Genomic DNA, 23929 nt, shown 5'->3' on the forward strand with positions numbered 1-23929 from the left:
TTTGAATCTGTGCCCTCTAGTTTTTGATGCTCTCTTGAGTGGGAACAGTTTCTCACTATTTACCCTGTCCATACTCCTGAGGATCTTGAATACCTCTAACAAGTCTCTTCTCTTTTCTCCAAGGAAAAGAGTCCCAACCTCTCCAATCTCTCCTCATAGCTTCAATTCTTTATCCCTGGGATCATTCCTGTGAATCACCTCTGTACTCTCCCCAATGCCTTCACATCCTTCCTCGAATATCGCGCCTAGGACTGTACGCATTACTCCAGATGAGGCCTAATTAGTGTCTTATACTTCCTCTTATACTCAATGCCCCTATTAATAAAGCCTAAGATACTATACGTTTTATTAAGCATCTCGGATGCATCTCATCCGGTCCTGATACGTTATCTATTTTAGATAGCTTTTCTAACACCTCCTCCTTCTCAATTATACATTCCCCTAGTGTACCAGTTATCTCCTCTCTCACCTTGGCCTGGGTACCACTTTCTTCCTTTGTAAAGACAGGTGCAAATAATTCGTTTAATACCTCTGCCATTTTTACTAGCTGTACGCTCAATTCCCCTTTTTATCCCCAATTGGCCCTACTCTTTCTAAGAAAAGAACTTGGGATTCCCATTTATGTTAGCTACCAGTCTCTTTTCATGCTCTCTCCTTGCTTTTCTTCTTAGCTTTTTTTCACTTCCCCTCTGAACCTTCTATATTCAGCCTGATTCTCCATTGTATTTTCTGAATCTCCCCCCAGGTTCCCATCCTCTTGCCAGCTTAATTTAAACAATTCTTTTCCTGCAGCAAAGTAAGAGCCAGCTACTGGAGGCTGAGGAAAGGCCGAAAAAGAAGGGGGTACCTCCCCACCTCATCACCGAGCTCCTTCATTCACCAAACTCCAATTTAAACACTTTAATGCATCCAAAGCAGCACTCCAGTGCAGACCAGTGCACTAGCACAAAACTTTGCAGACTTTTGCTTTTACCAAATTTTGAATTTTAGCATGAACTTTTCAAACGCTGCACAAATTAGTGCAGTTTTCGTCTAGCTGATGCAAGCAGCACTTTGACTATTTCAGAGTGATTGCTGAGAATGTAAGTTCACATAAGATGTGTGTATGCCACTAATGTTCAGCCAGTACTCAGTTGCCAGTCTAAATGATTTTCAGAAAATAATTAAGTAATTTGCCTTTTGTGAGACGTTGAAAATGCACACCTGAAGATGGTAGTCTGAAGCTTGATGCAGGTTAGTCTCACTTCTTCCTCCATTCCAGGTGGGTTCCACTTCCCACATTTTTTATCTGGGTTAATTCCAGGATACAATACATGGTATAGGATCTTCAGATGAAATGGGCTTGATGGGACCAAATGATCATCTTATATTTCTAGCTTTGTCATGTTTCTTACTTTTAATGTTTGGTATTCCATTGAAATAAACCTCTAACTTCTCTTTTTTTTCTCTCTCTCCCTCTCTCCTGGTATCTATGCTGTTCCTGTGGCAGTGGTGTTTGGCCAGTTTGTGTTTTTCCAGACTGCCCTGCATGATGTCGTTGATATATATGATGGACCTACCCAGCAAGCTTCACTGTTGACTTCACTGTCAGGGTCACATTCAGGTGTGAACAGCTATTGGTTTGAGGTTTTTGTGACTTATTTGTTTTTCAGTCACTGTCTCTATTTTATTTATTTTAGCACTGTTACAAAACATATTTTGGAAAGTATGTGCTTGTGGACAAATCTACTATTTCCCCTGGGTTCTCAATTCTGCTTATTATAGCAACTCCTTTAGAGTATGTATCTGTAATTTAAGAGCCTATCACAATGCTTACTTGATGTTACCAAAACTGACTCCTCAATAGCAACACCTGTTGAATGACAGTGTTACCTTGACTCCTTCAGTGTACATTTTTCTTGGAGTATAAATATCTGGACACACTGAATGAAGTGTTCTCCTAAAAGCACCAATTCTGATGGAGTACATGGAGATTTAGACTTGCGCATTGATTCAGTGATTTTAAGCAAAATTAGTACCAAGTAAAATAACATTAAGCTGTCAAGGTCAAAGGACAATAAACGGTTTGTGTTGGTGGCATGAGTAACTGATAAAGGACTAAGTAGCAAAAAAAAAGGGCAATGTTATCAAATCTGAGTTTCCCTTGTATTTTGAAAACATTGGCTCAAATTCAGTTTTAGAGAAACAAGATTAATTTTTAAAATCAGTTCTGGAAGTTTTAGTCGGTGGACAGAAGAGAATAGCTTGAATATTGGGTTCTGGGTGTTTGACTATTGAGCTATTTGCTGCTTAAATAGTGTAGGACAAATATAGTAAGATACAATGAAGGACAAAGCAAACAAATTATTTTGCTTATATTTGGACCGCTACCTAAAAACGGCTTTGAAGAGCAGCAGTAGGTGCACCCCCAGCGTAAGTGTCAACATCATAGCCCATTAAATTTTAGAACCTTTGTCTCCAACTGAGGGAAGATGGGACAGTTCAAGTCTTGTACTGGGAATAAGACTAAATTCATTTAATAAAAAAAATGTATTTACTTTGTATGCTCTCAGCTATGTTAAATGCTTCAGTTGGCTTTCACATTAATTTGTAATATAATGACCAATTTTTGGGGTTCAGTTTGATGTTGAAGATTCATGGCACTATCCAAAGAAAAACAGGAGTTCCTGTCCTACTCAGCTTGCCTCCTTCAGCCAATGACAATAAAAGATTAATTGATCACTGATCTAAATTTGCGGGATCTTACCCTATGCAATTTAGTTGTCACATTGCTTTACCTAAAAGTCAATGCACTTCAAAGCTGTAAGTAACATGAAGATAAAAGCAAAATACTGCAGATGCTGGAAATCTGAAACAAAAACAGAAATGGCTGGAAAAAACTCAGCATCTGTGGAGAGAAAAACAGAGTTAACGTTTCGAGTTTGTATGACTCTTCTTCAGAGCTCTGAAGAAGAGTCATATGGACTTGAAACATTAACTCTGTTTTTCTCTCCACAGATGCTATTAGACCTGCTGAGTTTTTGCAGCATTTTCTGCATGTAACATGTTTTGGGACTCCATAAGGCACTGCATCAATGCAAGTAATATATTTAACAGGCAATGGGCAGCAATTACTGCCAACTCGCTCCAATATAAATGAAATAGCTATGGAGCATTGGCGCTACGAGCATGCAGGTTGGTAAGCATTCGCTAACTAATGCTAATGGGGAAGTAGGTTCACTGCCACTCAAAATAAAATTACATTCAAAAGCACTGATGTGTGAAGAGTAGCAGAAATAACTTGTCTCACCTTTTGCTGCTGCGTTTGTCTCTTTGAGTGCAGTGTTTCAATTCAGTTTCAGCATCAGTGTAATATTCAGAGAACATATATTTATCCATTGGAATTGACTGCATAATTTGCCATTAATACTAATGACACGAAAAGCAACAGGATGGTTAAAATATTTTTCATTTTGTTAAAATAAGCTATTTGGTTTCCAATTTTTTCTAAATGCAATGCTTAAACTTAGTGTATTAAATAAAAACAGAAATAGATAATGTAGAAAAATATATTTTACTACATATGTTGGTCACCAAAGTTTCTGAGTAAAGTAAAATTTACTTTTGGAGTGCAGTCAGTGTACTGAATTGTACTTCAATTAAAATCTAAAGAAATTGTTCCAACAGCGAAGTACAAGTAAAAGACTTGTTGGGAAAGAAGTCCAGTTCTTCTACCAGGCAAATTTAAGATTTATGTTAGCAAGAATTTCTACATACTGAATTGTACTTCATTTGTATTCAATAACTCTAATTCCTTATATTTTGTTTTAGGAGAATCCCTCCCTTTAAGTTCAGGTAACCAGATCACAATCAAGTTTATCACAGTTGGTCCAATAACAGCCAAAGGATTTCATTTTGTTTATCAAGGTAGGTTAATGAGTTATTGGCTGAACTGAAATGCAAAAAAAAATATCAAAATAAAATGCCAGAGATTAAAATCTAAAAAAATTGTTCCAACAGCGAAGTATAAGTAAAAGACTGGTTGGGAAAGAAGTCCAATTTTTCTACCAGGCAAATTTAAGATTTATGTTTGCAAGAATTTCTTCATACTGAGCATAATCAGCATTTGGCATAGACTCCCAGGAAGAATAATAGAGGAGAAAACCTTAAAATCATTCAAGAGCCTTTTGGACATTGTGATGGGAGATCTGTCCTTCTGATGGATGAGTTAAGATTGTCAAATAGCCTTCCTTGTCTCTCCTCATTTAGTGATTTTGTGACTGTCATTCCATAACCTGTCTTCAAGAAGCTAGTTTGACTAGTTCTTCACTGGGTAGCGTACTCCAGAGTGCGGAACATTTGGGGGAGGCAGTGGCATAATGGTCACCTCACTGGACTAGTAATCCAGAGTAATCCAGAGACAGCATCTTCCTAACCCACATCCTCTGCCACCTAGAAGGACAAGGACATCAGATGCAAGCCACTCAGATGTACCAAACCACTAAAAAGTCAAAAAAGAATAAAACTGGACAGGCCACATGGAAACAACAAAGGTACGCCCAGCCTAGTTGACCCGATAAAGTCCTCCTTGCTAATATCTGGGGACTTGTGCCAAAATTGGGAGAGCCGTCCCATAGACTCGTCAGGTGGCCTGACATAGTCATTTTCACCGATTCATACCTTACACTCTGTGCCAGACGCCAGCGTCACCATCCTGGGTAGGTCCTAGCAGGACAGGCCCACTGAGGTGGCGACACAGTGGTATACAGTTGGGAGGGAGTTGCCTTCAATATTGACTGTGGACCCAATGAAGTCCCATGGCATCAGGTCAATTATGGGCAAGGAAACCATCCACTGCTCCCCACTCTCCCAACCCCCTCCTCCAACCCCACCACCTTTAACTAGTCAGTAATCCTCCAGTTGGAAGAAGCACTGAGGGTAGCAAGGAGATAAATATACCCTGGAAGGGGGACTTAATCTTACCTCATGGCCTGGCATATCCCCCGCAGGGGATCAATGAAGAGTGCAGGAGGACAGGAGCAGCACCAGGCATACTTCAAAATGAGATGTCAACCTGGTGGAGCGACAACACTGGACTACTTGTCAAAATAGCGGAAGCAGCATGCGATAGACAGCAATAAGCAATCCCATAAACAGATCAGATCTCTAAGCTCTGCAATCTGCCACATTGTGAACAGTGGTGGATAATTGAACAACTAACTGGAGGAGGAAGCTCCACAAATATCCCCATCCTTACCACTTCTTCTCAAGGGCAATTAGGGATGGGCAACAGATGTTGGCCAGTCAGAGACACCCACATCCTTTGAAAAAACCAAATAAATTAACTGATAATAACAATCCTTCTGCAAGCTGACCATGGCTATCCTGTTGAATTGAAGGGAGAAGTGTGGTTGTTGGATGTGCAGTGTGAAATTTAAAAGGGTAATGATTGAAATGTGTTACCTCAGCGTAGCAGTGATGTTACAGTTGTCTTTGATATAGCGCAATAACAAGCAACAAAGGGTGATTCTAGGTGAAAGGAATTTGAATTCACAAAGTAAGATTAGTGCTTTTATTTCTTCGAGAGAAAACTTAGAGGATACTTAATCGAAGCTTTCAATTGTAAAGTAAATAGGCAAACCTACCCCAGATGTATTTATTGTTTAACTACCAGGGAACATGAATTAAAGTTAGGAAATTGGTAATTAGGAAAGCAGTAAAGTGGAACTCATTCACCCAAAAGGCAATAGAATTTGAAATAAGTTACAGGGAATCCCATTGAAGTGGACAGTAGAAATGGCAGTTAGAAATATTTCTACAAAGGAATTGAGGGATGTGTATGGTGCGGAGGGGTGGGGTGGGATGTTTTTCTGTTTTTGGGTACCCAGGTGCTAAAAAAACCCCAAAAGTGAGATTAATGGCAATGATGACTTCAGTTTTCCACTGGGTGAGTTTGCTGTGCTTGATCTTTTTATACTTGTTCTTGGGATGCGGGCATCGCTTAAAGGGAAACATTTGTTACCCACCCCTAATTGTCCTTGAACAGGTGGTGGTGAATCACCTTTGAGAACTTCTCCAATCCATGTCCTGAAGGTACACTGTGCTGTTAGGGAAAGAGTTCCAGTTTTTTGATCCAGTGACAGTGAAGAATTGCACTATAGTTCCAAGTCTAGATGGCATGTGACTTAGAGGGAAGCTTGATAAACTTAATAGTAGAATCTGGCTGATCAAGCCTTGATTCTAATCATACTGATTCCTTGGCTCCTGAGTGGCTTAATAGTCATTTAAGAAATCAAGTAGTGGCCAAAGAAATTAATACAGCTACAAAGAGCTGAAAACCATAAGACTTAAGCAGAACACCAAATGTGTACGTCTTGATTCACTGACTTGGCCAATTTTGAATTTTGATTCATAACTTTGTATGTGTAATCAAGTTCTGAAACTGGAAACAAAGAGCAAGGGCTCACAGTTATGTACTTGGAGTTGTGGTGTTGCAAACAATGTTTAAATTGATTTCTTGGCTACTTCTATTATTCTTTTTGCTCGTAATTTCTTATTTCAACAACCAAATATTGAAATTTTCAATTTCCTACAAGGTGGAATAAAATACATGGTTGAATGTCTATCAGTTTGTTGCTTTTATATTCAAAATGCCCTGAGTTTAATATTACTCAGCTGATTAAAATGCCGCTGACTGCAGAGTAATTGATAGGGTGGATTGCTGATCACCAATGGAAACTCTTTCGAGTTACCAACAGTCACAGATTGCAACTTCTTTCGAGTACAATCACAGTTCTTGGTTTTTTTTTCCGGGAGTGGGACATGAACCCACAACCCTCTGATTCAAAGGCAAGGGTGCTATGAACTGAGCCACAGCAACCTGTACTACCTGGCCACCAACAATAATTCTTAACTATTACCAACTCAGTTTTGCACACAAGCTCTGACAAGGGGTTTAGCCACTCCTATCCTTGATTTACCTTTTGCTCAATTGGTGAGCTGATTCTTATCTGTAGCATCCTTCTATAAAAACTTGTTAACAGGGCAAATTAACAAGCAACAGCGGATTTCTTTTTTTCGAAAAATGAAGTATTTTTACCAGTTTCGCTCCCAATTCTTTTGATGGTAAATAGGAAGTGGCACAGAAAAAGAGAACACTAGATTTGTAGCTTATCTTCTGGTTACCCAATTGACTTAATGCCTACTTATGCCAATGTTGTTGTTGTTAAACAGCAGAAAACATACCCCAATGGTAGGTGAGGTTGATGTTGTTATAGAGCCATAACACCGGATTTTTGCTACCAAGGTAGGTAGCTCAAGTCGAGAAGTTTCCTGACTCAGCAGACCCTCTTCTGTAGAAAGCCCCTGAATGTCACGATGTTCGCTCCAGGATGACGGTTGCAGGGTAGAGTTAGGCCTGCTGACTCCAAACGCAGGGCTTAGGTAGCCACACGGGTTGCTGAGTGCCAAGGAGACTGTTTGTCGAAGTTGTATGAAAGGCTGTTGGGCCCTATAGCCTTCGCCCCTCACACCACCCCCCACCACCCCCCGCCGTATGGCCCCACTCACTCCCATGCCACTTCCTTGCCCTCCATGCCAACTCATGCTTCCCACCCACCATCATGGCCTCTTGTAGCCCCCATGTCAATTCATGCTAACTCATGTCCCTTCCATGTCTGTTCATCCCGTATCTACTAAGTACAGAACCAATGATCCATATAGGAACGATAGCACTTGTGGAACTACTTAGACAAAAACACAAATTTTCTTTCAAAAAAACTGCTGTTTCTACAACTCTCTCAAAGTGTCAATCAGACATACCATTAAAGTATCAATCATAGAGGCTTCAAATACTTCACACCCATTAATCTTGTGCAAATAAACATTGAGGCATTGACAAAAGAGATGACAGAAAGAACAACTTTTTATAACCACTTTGAGATGTAAATCAAGCAAAGTCAACAGTTCTCTCCAGTTGTCAAACAAATCCCTTCTGAGATAATTTTTTATGAGTCTGGCCTCTCAGCCAATCATGCATAATGAAGCCACCCAGTTCTCCTGAACTAGTTCTTATACATGTCCTCATTATGAGGGGCCATGGGCTAGGTGGTGGCATGCATTGGCATGGGGGCTATAAGTAGCCATGGGGATGGGCGGGGGTCATGAACCAGCACTGAGCTGGAATTGAGGGGCCATGGGGGGCTTGGAAGGGGTATGGTTAGAACCCTTTGAACTTACCTTTCAAAAAGTTACTGAATCCAGGCTCTGGTTCATGACTGCTCTGAGGAACCATGAGTCATGGAGAAGCTGGCCTGACTCTATGAAGATTGCAGGAGGCACAATGTAACCAGCCAGGTTGGGAGTGCAGGGTGCGGACTTGCTACCCACACCTTTATCCCACGCTGGTGGTAATTGGGAAGGCTGTGGATAGGAGTAGGAAATGCTGGAATTGGGTCCTGTCTGCCATTTTTTAAATGGATCCGGCATTATTCCAACTCCATGAAAATCTGGGCCGTAGAATTATTTACTGCACAGAAGGAGGCCATGCAGAGCAATCCAGTCAATCCCACATCTCCACTTGGTCCCTGTAGCCCTGCAAGTTTATTTCCTTCCAAGTTTCCATCCCATTTTCTTTGAAATCATTGATTGTTTCTGTATCCACCACCCTCTTGAGCAGCGAGTTCCAGGTAATTGCCCCTCACTAAATAATAAAGTTTTTCCTCACATTCCCCCTGCAACTCTTGCCCAAAATCTTAAATCTGTGACCCCTAGTCCTTGTAAAGCTATTGAGAAAAGTTTTTCCTTGTCTACCTTATCTAAGCCTGTCATAATCTTATACACCTCATTGAAACCTTCCCTCAATTGACTTTGCCCGAAGGAGAACATCCCCAGCCTTTCCAACCTAACCGTCTAACTAAAACCCCTATCCCTAGAACCATTCTTTTAAATATCGGTAGCACTCTCTCTGGGACCTTCACATCATTCTTATAGTGTGGTGACCAGAAATTGGTTATTTAGTTGGGGCCTAACCAGAGCTTTATATAGGTACAGCATAACTTCCTTGCTTTTGTAATCAATGCCACTATTTATGAAGCCCAGGATCCCATTTGCTTTGCTAACCGCATGCTCAATATTTCCTGTCACCTTCAAAAATCGATGCAATTGCACCCACAGATCCTTCTGTTCCTGCACACTTTTTAGAATTGTGATATTCATTCTGCATTGCCTCTGCCCATCCCTTCTTCCAAATTGCATTACTTCACGCTTTTCTGTATTAAACTCTATTTGCCACTGGTCTGCCCTTTCCACTTGCCTATATTGATATTGCCTGTTGCTGATAGTTTTTTTTTATTCATTCATGGGATGTGGGCTTTGCTGGCTGGGCCAGCATTTATTGCCCATCCCTAATTGCCCTTGAGAAGGTGGTGGTGAGCTGCCTTCTTGAACTGCTGCAGCCCATGAGGTGTAGGTACATCCACAATGCTGTTAGGGAGGGAGTTACAGGATATTGCCTCAGTGACGGTGAAGGATCATTACTTCCCATTCTTCCAAGTTAGATATCATCAACAAATTTTGAAATTTTACTCTGTATTCTAAGTTACAAACCATTTACATATAAACCATTTAGTGGTCCTAGAACTGACCATTGGGGAATACCATTGTCTATCGCCCTGCAGTCTGAAAAACAGCCATCTACCACAAATCACCGATTTCAGTCCTTCAGCCAAGTTTTTAATCCAATTGCACATTGGTTCTCCTATTCCATAAGCGTCAATTTTGTTAAACAGCCTTTTCTCTTTTGAGTTATCAACAGTCACAGATTGTAACTCTTTCGAGTACATTCACAGTTCTTGGTTTCCGGGAGTGGGACATGAACCCACAACCCTCTGATTCAAAGGCGAGGGTGCTATGAACTGAGCCACAGCTGACACCTCTAAACAGCCTTTTCTGGTGTACCTTGTCAAACATTTTTTTAAAATCCATGTAGACAATATCCCTTTAACAACCTTCTCTGTTACTTCATCAAAAAATACAATTAGATTAGACAAGCACAATCTGCCATTTACAAATCTGTGCTGGCTCTCCTTAATTAACTCAAACCTTTCCAAGTGCCTATTGAATTTTTCCCCTGATTAAGGATTCCAAAACCTTACCCACTGTTGATGTTAGACTAACTAGCCAGTGGTTGCTAGGACAGTCCTAGCACCCTTCCTTGTATCATGGTGCCACATTTGCCATTTTCCAATTCTCTAACCTCCACCATATCTCGAGAAGCTTGAAAAATTAAGGCAGGCCCTTCCGCTATCTCCAATCCTACTTCCTTTAGCAACCTGGGATGCAAGCCATCCGGATCAGGTGACTTATCTACCCTAATTATAATGAGCTTTCTAGTTCTCCTCCCTTTCAATTTTCACAGTATCCATTGCCTCCACTATTTCCGCTTCTAACGATAGTTTGTCAGATTCATCTTCCTCAGTAAACACTGATACAAAGAACTCCTTGGGCCTGAACTTCCATGGAGTGGCAACCAGTGTTGGATTGCCACTCTGCTCCTAGTTTTTTACCCAAGTTTTATTTTTCTATCCTGTCTCGCTTGATGTTCCGACTCAAGCCGGGCGAGATCTGAGTAGTGCAGCATGTCCCCGGGGCCGAGCAGTCGAGTGCAGCTCCGTCAAAGTGAAGTAGGCCACGCCCCTTTTTAACGCCATTAGCTGCTGTAAACCAGGTACATTAAAGGTCCAGCCAAGTTAAAAGGTCCTTGACAGGCCAGGGAGAAGGTAATTGTATGAGGCAAGTGGCTAGAATTTGGGTGTTGGGGTGGGGGTGTCGGAGGTTGGGGGGGATGAGGTGGGTCAGAGGTCGAGGGGTCGGAGGTCGGGGGAGGTTGGGCCTCGGGTCAGGCCTCGGGTTGGGGGGGGGAGGGTGTCGGTGGGGAGTGTTATGGAGGGGTGGGTGTCAGGTCGGGTCGGGTCTGGGGTGGTAGTGGGGGTGAGAGTTGGACTGAGCGGGGGTTGGGGGAAGAGTCCTGATGGGGGTGGGTTAATATCGTGGGGGTGGGGAAATCCTGCGGGTTGGGGAGTTCCTGTCGAAGAGTGTAGTCCCTTGGGGGTGGGGGGAGTCATGTGGGGTGGACAGAGACCCCTGGGGAGGGGGGTGGGGTGGGGGGGGTGTAGGATAGTTGGGGAGTCCTGTGTGTTTCTAAAGTAGTTAACCAGAAGTTAGAAGAGGTTTTAATTCTACTAACTTTTTCTGAGTAACTATTAATGTAACCCAGTCGGAACCATCCGAAGTTTGCGGTTTAGATCACATTTTTGGATGGTTCCTAGTGCAATGCAGTTGCCCAGGGGAAGTTTATACTTCCGAGCAATTGCCATGCAAACCTTACCTGGGATCTTGCAAAGGGAATTCCTCAGTGCACCTTGGGCTACCCCCTCAACACAACCCTCTGGAGCTTGGAAGTTACTGCCTATTTGTATTCTGGATTTGCCCTGTGTCCAAGCATATATCACTCTCTTTGCCCCTGATAGGACCCACTCCACCTCTCACTACCCGTTTACTATTTCCATGCTGGTAGAAGCTTTTTAGGTTCCTTTTTTAAGTTGACTGCCATTCTATTCTCACACTCCACCTTGGCCAGTCTTATTTTCTTCTTAACCTCCCTCTCATCCTATTAGATTTGACCTAGTTTTCACTTGAAGAACTCACTTGACATGCAACGTACACCCACCTTTTTTGTTTCATCATAATCTCAATTTCCCTTCTGATCCTAGGAGCACTATCTTTGCATCCATAACTTTTGCCCTTGTTGGAATGCACCTAGCCTATACCTGAAGCCTCTTCCTTAAAGATCATCCATTGTTCTGTTACAGCTTTCCTGTCAGTCTTTGGTTCCATTTTAGCCTGGTTTGATCCCTTCTCATTGTATTGAAATTAGCCCTTTTACAATTGAGACGTTATATATTAGATTGTTTCTTGCTTTTCTCCATTACTAATCTAAACCTTCTGATACAATGATCACTCTTACCCATATGTTCCCCCATAGCCACTTGGTCCACTTGACCCACCTCATTTCCCAGCATCAGATCCAGCAATGCCTCATTTCTAGTAGGGCTGTGAATACTGATCAAGGAAATTCTCCTGAGCACCGTTCAGAAATTCATCCCCTTCCTCACTACTTTTGTAAGTAAAGTCCCCCAGAATCACCATTCTATAGTTGTTGAACATCTCTGTGATTTCCCTGCCGATGTGTTGCTCTATCTCTGTTTCTCCCTGTTTAGAGGCCAATAGAATAACCCATGTAGCGTGATGTTACCTTCATTGCTTCTCAACTCTAACCAAATAGACTCTGGGGGAATTTTATGGACCCCTGCTGGCATATTTGAAGGTTGGGGCTAGGGGGATGGTGGGCATGTAAAACAAAATAGGTGGCTTGCCCATTGCCTTCCTACGCACCCCATGCTGTCCCCCATATTATGGTGGGCAGATAAGGCCAATTAAAGGCCACTTAAGAACCTCTCTCTGCCCCTGCCGCCATAATATGCTGGGTGGGTAACACGGAAGGAAAGCGGCTAACCCACTATTTTCCTAACTCTGGTAAAAGATGGAAAGGAAGTGGGGTACCGATGAGTTCCCTGTGTCCATTGGAGGCACCCCAATCCCAAGATAGTATTCCTGCCATTGTGCATCCCCACCGGCCCCTTGAACCTGCTCCCTCAGCCCCACCTCGCTAGAGTCCCCATTCACCACCACCCCCCACCCCCTCCCCCCACTCCCGGCCCCTGGCCCCTGGCCAAAAATCCAGACATAGCTTTTTGTCTGATATCTATGATCTTCTTGTAGTCCCAGCAGCAGCCACTACTATGTTCTGGCACTGCTGGGATGACTCCGTTGTTGGCCATTCAGATTGGCTGGCTGCTCCCAAGGGCGGGACGTACTGTTCCTGAGGGGTGGAAGTCTCACTCATCTTGTTAAGGCCGCCCTAGCATATTATCACTGTGGGGATGCCCCTTTTAACATCGGCGAGCTTTAAACCAGGGTTGGGGGGGGGGGTGGGTTAGAATAAGTACTCCCCTCTGTAAAATTCATTCTTCTGTCCTTGTGGCTTCAAGAAAATCTTCTCTTTCCAGTACGATAATGTCTCCTCTTATCAGTAATGACACCCCACCATTTTTCTTCTTTCTCTGGGCGGAATCAGGCGGGAAAAAGGATATTTTACCTGCCAGCCGGAATGGCGGATTTTCATGCTCTGTCATCCCATTCCTACCTCATTAATTATGCAGCCACAGGAAACACACCACCTGGCACAGGAAACACAACACCGCCTCTGAATCGCCCGCCACGCCGTTACCTCACCGTTTCCTCACTTCAGGTGCCATATCTAAACTGCAGCCGCACACATAGGGCAGAATATTGCTGTCAGCATGTGGGGGCAGGCCCGACACGCCAACGTGTAAAATGACGCACGATAACGTTGGGCGTGTGTCCTGACGTCATCGAGCGTCATTTCAATATTTCGTTCGACAGGCGAGTGTCGGAGACGGCTGTGCGCCCGCCCAACTGTTAGCGGCTTATTAAGGCATTAAAAAAAGTAATTAACCTTGTTAGGAACGCTGCCCGTGCAACCTTAAGGTTGGTGGGCAGGCGAAGAGCCCAAGCGGCTTTCGCATTTTTCAAGAAACCTCATCCACTGGCGGGATGAGGTTTTCTGAAGGTTTTATAACTGCAGTGGGCCACTGTCACATGTTGGCATATGTTTAAATAAAGTTTTACTTTATTTATTAAAAACTTTAAAAATCCATTCAACCTCCCTGAAGCAGCTCCGTGCCTCAGGGAGATTGCTGCGCTCTTTCACACACATGCACGCAAGAGCGCAGGCCCCGACTCTCCCTCCTTCCCCCGCCCGAACAGGTACACTGAGCGCTACTGGCCGCATGTTAGGCTGGGCTTGCAGCCCAGGACTGCTCCAGTGAAAACGTTGCCCTGAAAGCCAAGAATAGTTCAGTGACCCGTCACTGGAATGCCTTTTGGAGGCCCGCCGTGAAGTCCTCCATTCCCCCCCAGCAATCTCACCACTCCAGCTTGGGAGGCAGTGATAGTGGTGGTCAATGCCAACACTGCACAGAAGAAGTTGGCCAGCCAGTGTAGAAAGAGGATAAATGACCTCATCCATGACGCCAGGGTAAGGCAACCATCTCATCACTCTCAACTCAGACACTCACAAGGCCACCACACATTCACTGGCATCTCACTCACTGCCAGCTCAAGGGGCATCACCACTCACTCGTTTACACACATACCCTCACATCTCCATCTGGCCTTATCTCCTCTGGAGACTGCCTCCTCAACCATCACCATCTTAAGGCCATTTGCACAGGTCCACATGTGCCCCCACACACACCCTGGTATTCCCCCCTTCCCCAGTACAGCCCTTGCCCTGCAGCCTCTTACCTTGTGTGAGTGAGGCCTCTTCTCCCCCTTCCTCAAAACAAGCCCTAGCTCTGCAGCCATTGAAAAGCAACCCCTGCCTTACAGCTGGTGTGGTAGGTTGAGACCTGCCCATGAGCCCCCTTAAAAGTGATGTTGTGCTGCCTGCAAAGCCTGGTGCTGATGACTGCGAGTGCTGCCTGAAGCAAAGAAGGCAAACAAACCTCAAAGTCAGGAGCGAAGCCCTGCTCGTTGTGAAACACATCAGTGTGATTGCCCGGATGATCCAGTGTGGGGAGATGATTCCGGCAGACAGGGCTTATAATGATATGCAGATGTATGAAAATGAAGTTCCCAATGTGCAGCAACGGGAAAGGCGGCCGACCATTGACCAATGGAGCAGATGATTGCAAACTAGTTTCATGACAGCATGAAACCAATTTTTGGCCTTCCTGCCATATTGTCCACTCACGCGCACCATGATGCCCGACACCAACAGGCATGCAGGTTGTCCTGTGTTGTAACTTCACCAGGTTGACACCTCATTTTTAGCTATGCCTGTTGCTACTCTTGACATGCCCTCCTGCAGTCTTCATTGAACTAGGGTTGAACCCTTGGCTTGATGGTAATGGTAGAGTGGGGTATAAGCTGGGCCATGAGGTTACAGATTGTGGTTGTATACAATTCTCCTGCTGCTGAGGCCCACAGCGCCTCATGGGATGAAGGTACACCGGAATTGAAAATTCCGGCCTCTATCTTTTCTGAACACTATATCCTTGTATATTAAGTGCCTCATCCTAACCATTTTTAAGCCACATTTCTGTTTACTGCCACATCATATACCCACACAGCTGTTTGTGCTTGTAGCTCACCAACCTTATTCACCACACTTTTTTGTGGTTAACTAAAGGTATTGTAATCTTGTATTTGCATTCCTCGTAGTCTGCCCCTACCTAGTATGGTCCTATTTTCTACTCTAGTATTGTTCAACACTTTCACTTTATGCATCTTATTCTTCTTTTCTAATTCTATATGCGAGCGTCCATCCCCCTGTAAATTTAGTTTAAACCTTCACCAACCAGACTAGTGAACCTCTCCACGAGGGTGTTGATCCCTGTCCTATTGAGGTGCACCCCGTCCCTTTTGAATAGGTGCCTTCTGTCCCAGAGCTAGTCCCAATGGCCCAAGAATCTGAAGCCCTCCCTCCTGCACCATGCTTCATGCCATGCCTTGATCCTCTCAATCTTCCTATTTCTACCCTGGCTAGTACATGGCAGTGGGAGTAATCCAGGGATTACTAACCTCGAGGTTCTACTTTTTAACTTCCTCCCTCGCTTCTGAAAATCTGACCATAGGACCTGCATACCTGCTCTCTGCATGTTGTTGGTACTAATGTGCATCACAATTTCTGGCTCACTCCTTTCCCCCTGCAGAATATTCTGCACTCTCTTCATATTGCCCTTTACCCTGGCACTAAGGAGGCAGCACATCATCCGGGACTCACGGTGATGGCTACAGAAATGCCTTAGGAATCTCCTATAACACCTGCATTTCTGTACTTTGCTGTTCCCTCCTTTACAGTCCCTTTCTCTTGGTGCCATGGTCTGTGCTGCACTTCTTCAGGGTATCGTCACTCCCAATAGTCTCTATACTGAGTATCTGTTTGAAAGTGGCACATACCCCAAAGATTCCTGTACTATCTGCCTCTTCCTACTCTTCCACATGACCAGCCATCTACTATCCTGACCTTTCAGCCTGTGGAGTGATCACCTCCTGTAACATATGATTCAGGAAACTCTCATCCTTTCTCATACTCCGCAGTGACTCCAGCTGCCCCTCAAGCTTGAAATCTGGAGCAGCTGGAGACTCTTCTTACATGTGTAATCACCCAAGACATGTGAGGTGTCCTGAAGTTCCCAGACGGCACAGGAATCACAAGCTTCAGGTCTCAAATGCTGCTTCATGATGCAAAAGAAAACTTTCTGTTTCCTCTTTAAGAATCTAGTTATAGTACCCTGTTTAAATTATGAATTTTAATTAATACCTGGACCTGCTATGTGCTTGTACTCTAATTAGTTCACTTACTGATGTAAAAACACCAACATCTAATTTCAACTGAATACTCTAGAGAGAGAAAAGAGAGAATTGCTCATCAACCAATCACTTACTTTCTTCCCTGTGACATCACACTTGATTTTCTTAAGAACGCGGTCAGTCAGGCTGTCTCGCTGTCTCTCTCTGAGTCTGCTTGCTCTCGCTGTCTCCCTCTCAGGCCCACTCCTTTATGCCTCTCTCTGGTCTTGCAGTGCTCTCTGCCAGTCCTGCACTTTTATGCCTCTCTCCCATCTCGCTGAGCTATTTGTCAGGAACGCTATTTTACAGCTCTCTCTGGTCTCGCTGTCTCTGCCAGTTCCACTCCTCAATGTGTCTCTCTGCCTCACTGGCTCTCTCTCAGTCCTGCTCCTAGATGCCTCTCTGCCATCCTGCTGTGCTGTCTCACAGTCCCACTTGCTTATAGCTATCTCCACTCTCACTGTGCTCTCTCAGAGCCTGCTCCTTTATAGCTCTTTCCAGTCTCTTTATCATAATATTCTTAATAGTATTATTATTAACAATTCTCATACTCTAATCATTAGAGTGATTGATGTATTATTGAGAAAAACCTTGCAATTCACAACTCTTTCTAATTTTGCACCGCATCGTAGTATTTTGTGCAATGCTGGAATTTGTATATTCCAGCTGTTCTATGGGAAAATCACTTTTGTGAACTTTAATTTAATGAATTGAATGTCCCATAGGTCTTTGTAGTTGCTTAATTGTATCTATACTGTTCAACACCACTGAATTGTAGAAAATTTTTGCATATTTTGAAATTTTAAAGCTGTCTTTAAGTTTGAAATGTTTCTTTAAAAAAAAAAAATCACTGACACTGTAATTATTCTCTTGGAATCTATTTAGCTGTGCCAAGGACCAGTGCAACCCAGTGCAGCTCTGTACCTGAGCCAAGGTTTGGGAAAAGAGTTGGGAATGATTTTGCAGTTGGCTCTGTGGTTCTCTTCGAATGCAATCCTGGCTACGTTCTTTCTGGTTCACCAGGGATTAGATGTGCATCAGTACCAAATGCCTTAGCTCAATGGAACGACTCTCTTCCCACATGCATTGGTGAGTAATGACAAAGAACAGTGTCAAATGATCAGGCTGCAAAGAAGTTGTATAACCATGGGTAGGATTTCTTTACATTTTCAATTATACACCTGATCTAAATGATTGTGGATAATTGAACGCTTGCTTAATTGAAGTTTTCAAATAATTTAATCTTAGTATTCTTTCCCTCATTTATTATGAGCTGACAAATGGGCCCAAGTTCGTAACAACAATAACTTTCATTTATAATGTAGAAAATGAAAAGACTGATGTCAAGCCTATGAAAGAGAAATTAGGGAGGCGGGGGAGGGGTGTGGTGGGGAGGTGGGGGGATGGGCAGATGGGTGACCCAAAGCTTACTTAAAGCATTAGGTTTAAGGAGTATCTTAAAGCAGAAGAAGATATAAGAAGGGAAAGCGAATTAGTTAAGGAATTCCAAAGAGTGGAACCTGGGCAGCAGTAACGAAGAGTGAACAAAGTAGAGGCTGGATTTGAAGTAATGGAAAATTAAGGGTAGTGGATGGTGGGAGTGTTTGTAGAGCTTAATGCAGTTATGGAAATAGTGAGAGCTAATGCAATGAAGAAAGTTAAATCACAGATGTGAATTTTAAATTTGAGGTATTATGGGACCAGAGACCAGTGAACAATGGGATTGATGTAGATATGGCTGAAGTTTAGGGAGCATGGAAGGCCACTTGAGACCGTAATTGACTTTCAAGATGACAAAGGCATGAATGAGGATTTCAGAAGCAGATGTCTGGTGGAAGTAGGCAGTCTTTGTGATGAGGAGGATATGAGGTTGGATCTTCCACTTGGGTTTGAAGAGCGCACTGAAGTTGTTGTATTGCAGTCTGATTTAACTGAAACACTTGCTGAGGAGAAAGATGGAGCCAGTTCATCAGTATGAAGTTTGTAAGGAGGCATGGGTCGAAGGTAATGGCTTTTGTCTTAATAATATTTAACTCAATATTGCTTAAGCTGGATATCAAACAAGCTGTCTGCCAGCATGGAGCTGGTGCAGATTGAGAGAAGTGATTGCCAGCTTAAGTCTGGAAAGTGGCGCTGTGCCTGTGGATAATATCAACAAAGAGCAACATGCTGATGAAGAGGAGAAAGCTAGAGATGGATCCTTGGAAAATCCATAAGTGACAGTACAGGGGAAGGTAAAGAAGCATGCTTGAAGTGCTCTGGCTATGATCAGATGGATAAGGGGGGAGCTTTGCGAGGGCTGTCCAATAGATCTAACAATGGAGGAGAACTATCTGAGGAGGATGGTTGATCAGCAGTATTGAAATCTTCAGAGAGGTTGAGGAGATCAAGGAAAGATAATGCACTGTGGTCATTGCTACAGTGCTATTCTTGACTGTGGTTAGACCCATGTTAATACTGTATGAAAAGTGAACCTTGAATAGGAGGATTAAACCAGGGATACAAAAATAGAATATTGCAGATGCTGAAATTCTGAAAAAAAACTCAGAAATACTGGAAATACCTAGCAGGTCTGGCAGCATCTGTTGGTGACCTTTCATTAGAACCGGACACAGTTCAAGATGTAACAGGTTTACTTGCTTTAAAATTATCACATGTCAATTTTTTTCCAGTCCTGAACAAAGCTCATCAACCTGAAACATTAATTGTTTCATTCTCCATTAAAACAGAGGAGGTGGTGGTGTAATGGTATTGTCACTGGACTAGTAATCCAAAGACCAAGGGTAATGCCAAGGTTCATATCCCACCATGGCATATGGTGAAATTTGAAATCAATAAAAAAATCTGGAATTAAAATCTAATGATGACCATGAAACCATTGTTGATTGTCGTAAGAACCCATTTGGTTTACAAATGTCCTTTTTGGATAGGAAATCTGCCGTCCTTACCAGGTCTGGCAAAGTGGCTGATTCTCAAATGCCCTATGTAATGCATGGCAATTTGTTTAAGTGCGCAAGCCCGTTAACAAATGTGCAATGATTAAAAATGGACCACTTGTGTACAGCTTGCAGGGAAATTTCAGAATGCCATGTGACCATGCAGCTTAGAGGAAGCTTTGGCCATTATCCTTCTCTTCAAAAAAAAAAGCTCTTGACCCCTCTGTTGTTGCCCAAAATCCTTGAATGCACTGTTGCCTCTCAAATCCATGCCCAGCTTTCCTGCAACTCCATGTTGCAGGAATATGAGGAATTCAAGGGTAGATATTTGGTGCATTGCAGAGGGAACTGAATGAGAAGCCATTCCAATTGATTCTTTGGCATCGGTGACAATGAAACCAGGTGAGGGCAATTCCACTCAGCTGGATAACGGAGGAAAGGCATTGGAGGAGGATTGTGTTGTCAGCCTTGTCAAAAGCTGCAGACAAGCCGAGAAAGATGAGGCAGAATAGTTTACTATAGTGACTGTGACATGGGATATAATCTGTGACTTTTTAAGACTCAGTATTGTGGCAGGAACAGAAACCTGATTGGTCAAACATGGAGTTGGGCTCCATCCATTCCCTGGTAACTGCCTGAAACTGAACTAGACTGTTTGCAACTTGGTGTGATAAAGGATCCCACGATGAGCTTCCACCCGCATAACCACTTAACATTGGCAAACTCTGTCCTGCCTCAGCCAATCTGCACCTGGAACCCTCATCCATGCATTTGTTACCTGACCACGTAGGTAGGTGAACCTGCACCTTACCTCTTATACTCAATTCCAGAGTATGGCCTGAACTGTCCGGGTGAGGTAAAATGGTCTTGTTTGGTAACTCAGTAAAACTCAGTACTCTTGCAACCGTTGGGTAACTCTTGTAACTCTTGGATAACATTCAAAACTAGTATACTGCTCCATTCAATTTCAATAAGTACTCACATATGCTGTTGCCTTTTACTCTCCATAATTTCAAATAGTATTCGAATGATCACCCAGGGAAGTATGTTCCCACCTGTAGGAGTGATCATTCCCACCCACAGTTATCCTTTCAAGTTTCTCTCTGCCCCATAATACATGCTTTTTATAATACCAGGATCACAGCTATGGCAATGTTTGGTGCAACCTACCCCCTTCGCCCTCCCACCCCACACTTTTTGATTGTAACATTTTAATGCATGTATCCTTTCCATGTCCTGGGTTCATGAATAGCCCAATTACATATAAAGGTGTCTTGATGGAGAAAATTCTGGGCTTAACAGCATCATCAGGTTGGTGAATGAGTTTTACTTTCTGAAACAGTTTTGAGATTAGCATTTCCAAGGGATGTGTGGGGCCGATCCAGACATATTGGAGCCATGCTACCGGACTGAATATTGAATTCAACAATTTTAGATCATGAACTCTCTCCTCCATCCCCACCCCCACCCCCTTTCCGTTTCCCCCCCTTTTTTTTCCAATAATTTATATAGATTTTTCTTTTCCCACCTATTTCCATTATTTTTAAATGTATTTCCATCTGTTGTTTTATCTCTACCTTTTAGCCTTTTTTATTCCTTCACCCCACCCCCACTAGGGCTATCTGTACCTTGCTTGTCCTGCTTTCTACCCTTAATTAGCACATTCCTTAGATAATATCACCACCTTCAACACCTCTTTGGCCTTTTGTCTGTGACATCTTTTGGTTATCTCCACCTATCACTGGCCCTCTATCCAGCTCTACTTGTCCCACCCCCCTTAAACCAGCTTATATTTCACCTCTCTTCTATTTTTACTTAGTTCTGTTGAAGGGTCATTCGGACTCAAAACGTTAACTGTGCTCCTCTCCGCAGATGCTGCCAGACTTGCTGAGTTTTTCCAGGTAGTTTTGTTTTTGTTTTGGATTTCCGGCATCCGCAGTTTTTTGCTTTTATCTAATAATTTTGCAAGCCTTGTTGACACTTGGTCAAGACAGTTACTTAGATCCAGACAAACGCACACCATTGTGCGATCTGATTGTACCAGCTATTTCTTGGTTAACTCTGCAGTCAATCCATTATGTCTGTACCTCTGTTTAAATAATTTTGTTTCAGCTCCCAGCTTGATCTAAAAGTTCAAAGTCCCACTGGCTCCTGGGATATGCAACTTGACCACTTTTGAAGATTGTCAATTTACAAGCTGCCTTTGCAGCACAGCTGCTTGACCCTTTAATGTTGGCTCACTTTAAGTTGAATGTATTCTTGTTAAAGGACTGGCTACAACTAAACCAGTGCTCCCATGGCTGGCCTTTTCCACCCTGCATAAACTTAAGGTCATCCAAACATCTGCTGCCCATAACCTAATATGCTTCAAATCTCATTGGCCAGAATTATATGTCCCCCGGGCAATTGGAGGCAATTGAAAGCGATTTTTCGTGGTCCATCCACTTTTACGATTGGCGGATGGGCCAATCAGCCAGTCGACCTTTACATTTTTGCTCAAACCTCGATCCAGGTCGGGATGAAATCTCCGTGAGAAAATAAAGAGAGTTTTTTATGAGGTATGCTTTCAGGTGCTTGATTGTGCTGCATGGACATATTTTGCAGCATTTTTGTTGCTTTCTTTGTTCTGTGGAGGCCTGCAGTTCCCTGAGGCAAGTGTCTGCCTTTAGGGAGTTCACTGGAAGCACTCACCAGCACCCTCGGTGACGTCAGTGCCAGGCCCCCACTGGCAGTGCTGAGCCTTTCTCAGTACATGTTTCATGCTGGCTAGCCATTAATTATCCAGCCAGCGTGAATTTGCGGTCGGGGGCTTGCTTCCCATCCGCTCCTGGGCCCGCTGATCACGCATGCCCGACGAGCAAAACATTCAGGCCATTCACCCATCACCCCTGTGCTCATTGACCTACTTTGGTTCCTGATCCAGTAATGCATCAATTTTAAAATTCTCACCCTTGTGTTCAAATTCTTCCATAGCAATCCCCTCCAACCCAACAGGTCTTTTGAGATCTCCACACTCATCAGTGATTTTAACTGCTCTACCCTTGGTGACCATTGGCACAAGACCATAGGCCAGGATTTTCCCCTCGGCGATTTGGGGGTGGGGCCCACTCACCGAGGGGAAAATGACGCGGGATGACGTTGGGAGGAATCCCCGACGTCATCCCGGTCCATTTAAATTTTTAGTAAGGCGGGCGGACAGCGAAATCAGCTGTCTGCCCGCCGACCTGTCAATGGCCAATTGAGGCCATTGACAGGCTAGTTAAAGTACTTAAAGATCTGCCCGTCCAACCTTAAGGCTGGCGGGCAGGCTAGGAGCCCCAGCAGGCTCCAGATTATTGATGAAACTTCATCCACTGGCAGGATGAAGTTTCATGTCTGTATTTTAAAAAATTAATAAAGTTTATGTGGTCTTGATTAACATGTCCCATCTCGTGTGACATTGTCCCATGAGGGGGACATGTTAATAATTTTTTAATTTTTGTATTTTAAAAATTTTTCGGATTGTCGCTGGTCTACCTGAGGCAGCACTTTGCCTCAGGGAGAAGCGCGCGAAAGAGCGCACTTTGACAGATGGGGATTCCCTCCCCCCTCGGAACAGGAAGTGCATAGTGCATCCTGTCGGGAATGCCGCTGGGTGGGCCTTAATTGGCCTGCCCATTCAAGATGGCGGCGGGCCTCATTTCAGTGGCGGAGGTCGGCTGCCCGCCCACCACCAAGCTGGTGGGGTCCGCCCACCATCCAAGGGCAAGATTCTGCCCATAAGCTCTGGAATTTTCTCCCGATACATCTCCACCTCTCTCTCTATCCTCCTTTAAGACACATCTTAAAACCTACCTCTTCAACCAAGCTTACAGTCATCTACCTTTAATATCTTTGTGTGTTTCTCAGAGTCAAATTTTGTTGAGTAAGACTCCTGTGAAGCACCTTGGGATTTTTAACTATATTAAAGGCACTATACAAATGCAAGTTATTGTTGTATTGCTGTTGAAATTTTGAAGTGTCACCCTACCATGGCACCGAGATTGGGCCAAAGAGTTTGATGAATGTATTTAGACTACTTTTTTCCCAGTGCTGTATGGCCCCTGCAGCAACCACAATGGATTCTTTCTAAATTTGTCATTTTCATTTTCTCCTGACAATGGAATCTACAAGACATCAGTCATAGGCCATATCAGTAATGTTTTGGGCAGAATTCACAGTTATGCTCAAGAATATCCAGAGCTGGAACAGTATAATGGAGTAGCTGGACAAATAGACCCCTAGAAAGTAATTTGTCAGTTAGTGAAAAAAAAAGATAGGCCCAGGTTCCAACCCGAATTTCAACCATTCTTCCCAACACCACCATCAGAATTGCGATCAGATTGCACAATTTCCATTTTGCATGTTCTTGACCTGAAATTATAAGCAGTATAATCAGTTTCTGCCCCATTGTTTTCTGATCATTTATGATCAGAGGATCTTCACTTGAACATTGCACTTGTGCAGTTTACAACATAGACCTCCTGTGTGCAGCTACC

At 43.5% G+C, this 23929-nt stretch overlaps 1 protein-coding gene across 1 annotated transcript in view; it reads left to right on the forward strand.

Moving 5' to 3' along the window:
- Positions 1-23929, forward strand: part of csmd3b (CUB and Sushi multiple domains 3b) — a 2128577-nt gene that overhangs the window by 1815598 nt on the left and 289050 nt on the right. Inside the window, exons 32-34 of the mRNA XM_078541225.1 lie at positions 1490-1603; positions 3811-3906; positions 17362-17565. Of these exons, the coding sequence (XP_078397351.1) occupies positions 1490-1603; positions 3811-3906; positions 17362-17565 (414 nt within the window). The remainder of the gene's footprint in view (positions 1-1489; positions 1604-3810; positions 3907-17361; positions 17566-23929) is intronic.

The sequence above is a fragment of the Cetorhinus maximus genome, chromosome 4 (genome assembly GCF_964194155.1).
Source record: "Cetorhinus maximus chromosome 4, sCetMax3.hap1.1, whole genome shotgun sequence".
NCBI lineage: Eukaryota > Metazoa > Chordata > Chondrichthyes > Lamniformes > Cetorhinidae > Cetorhinus > Cetorhinus maximus.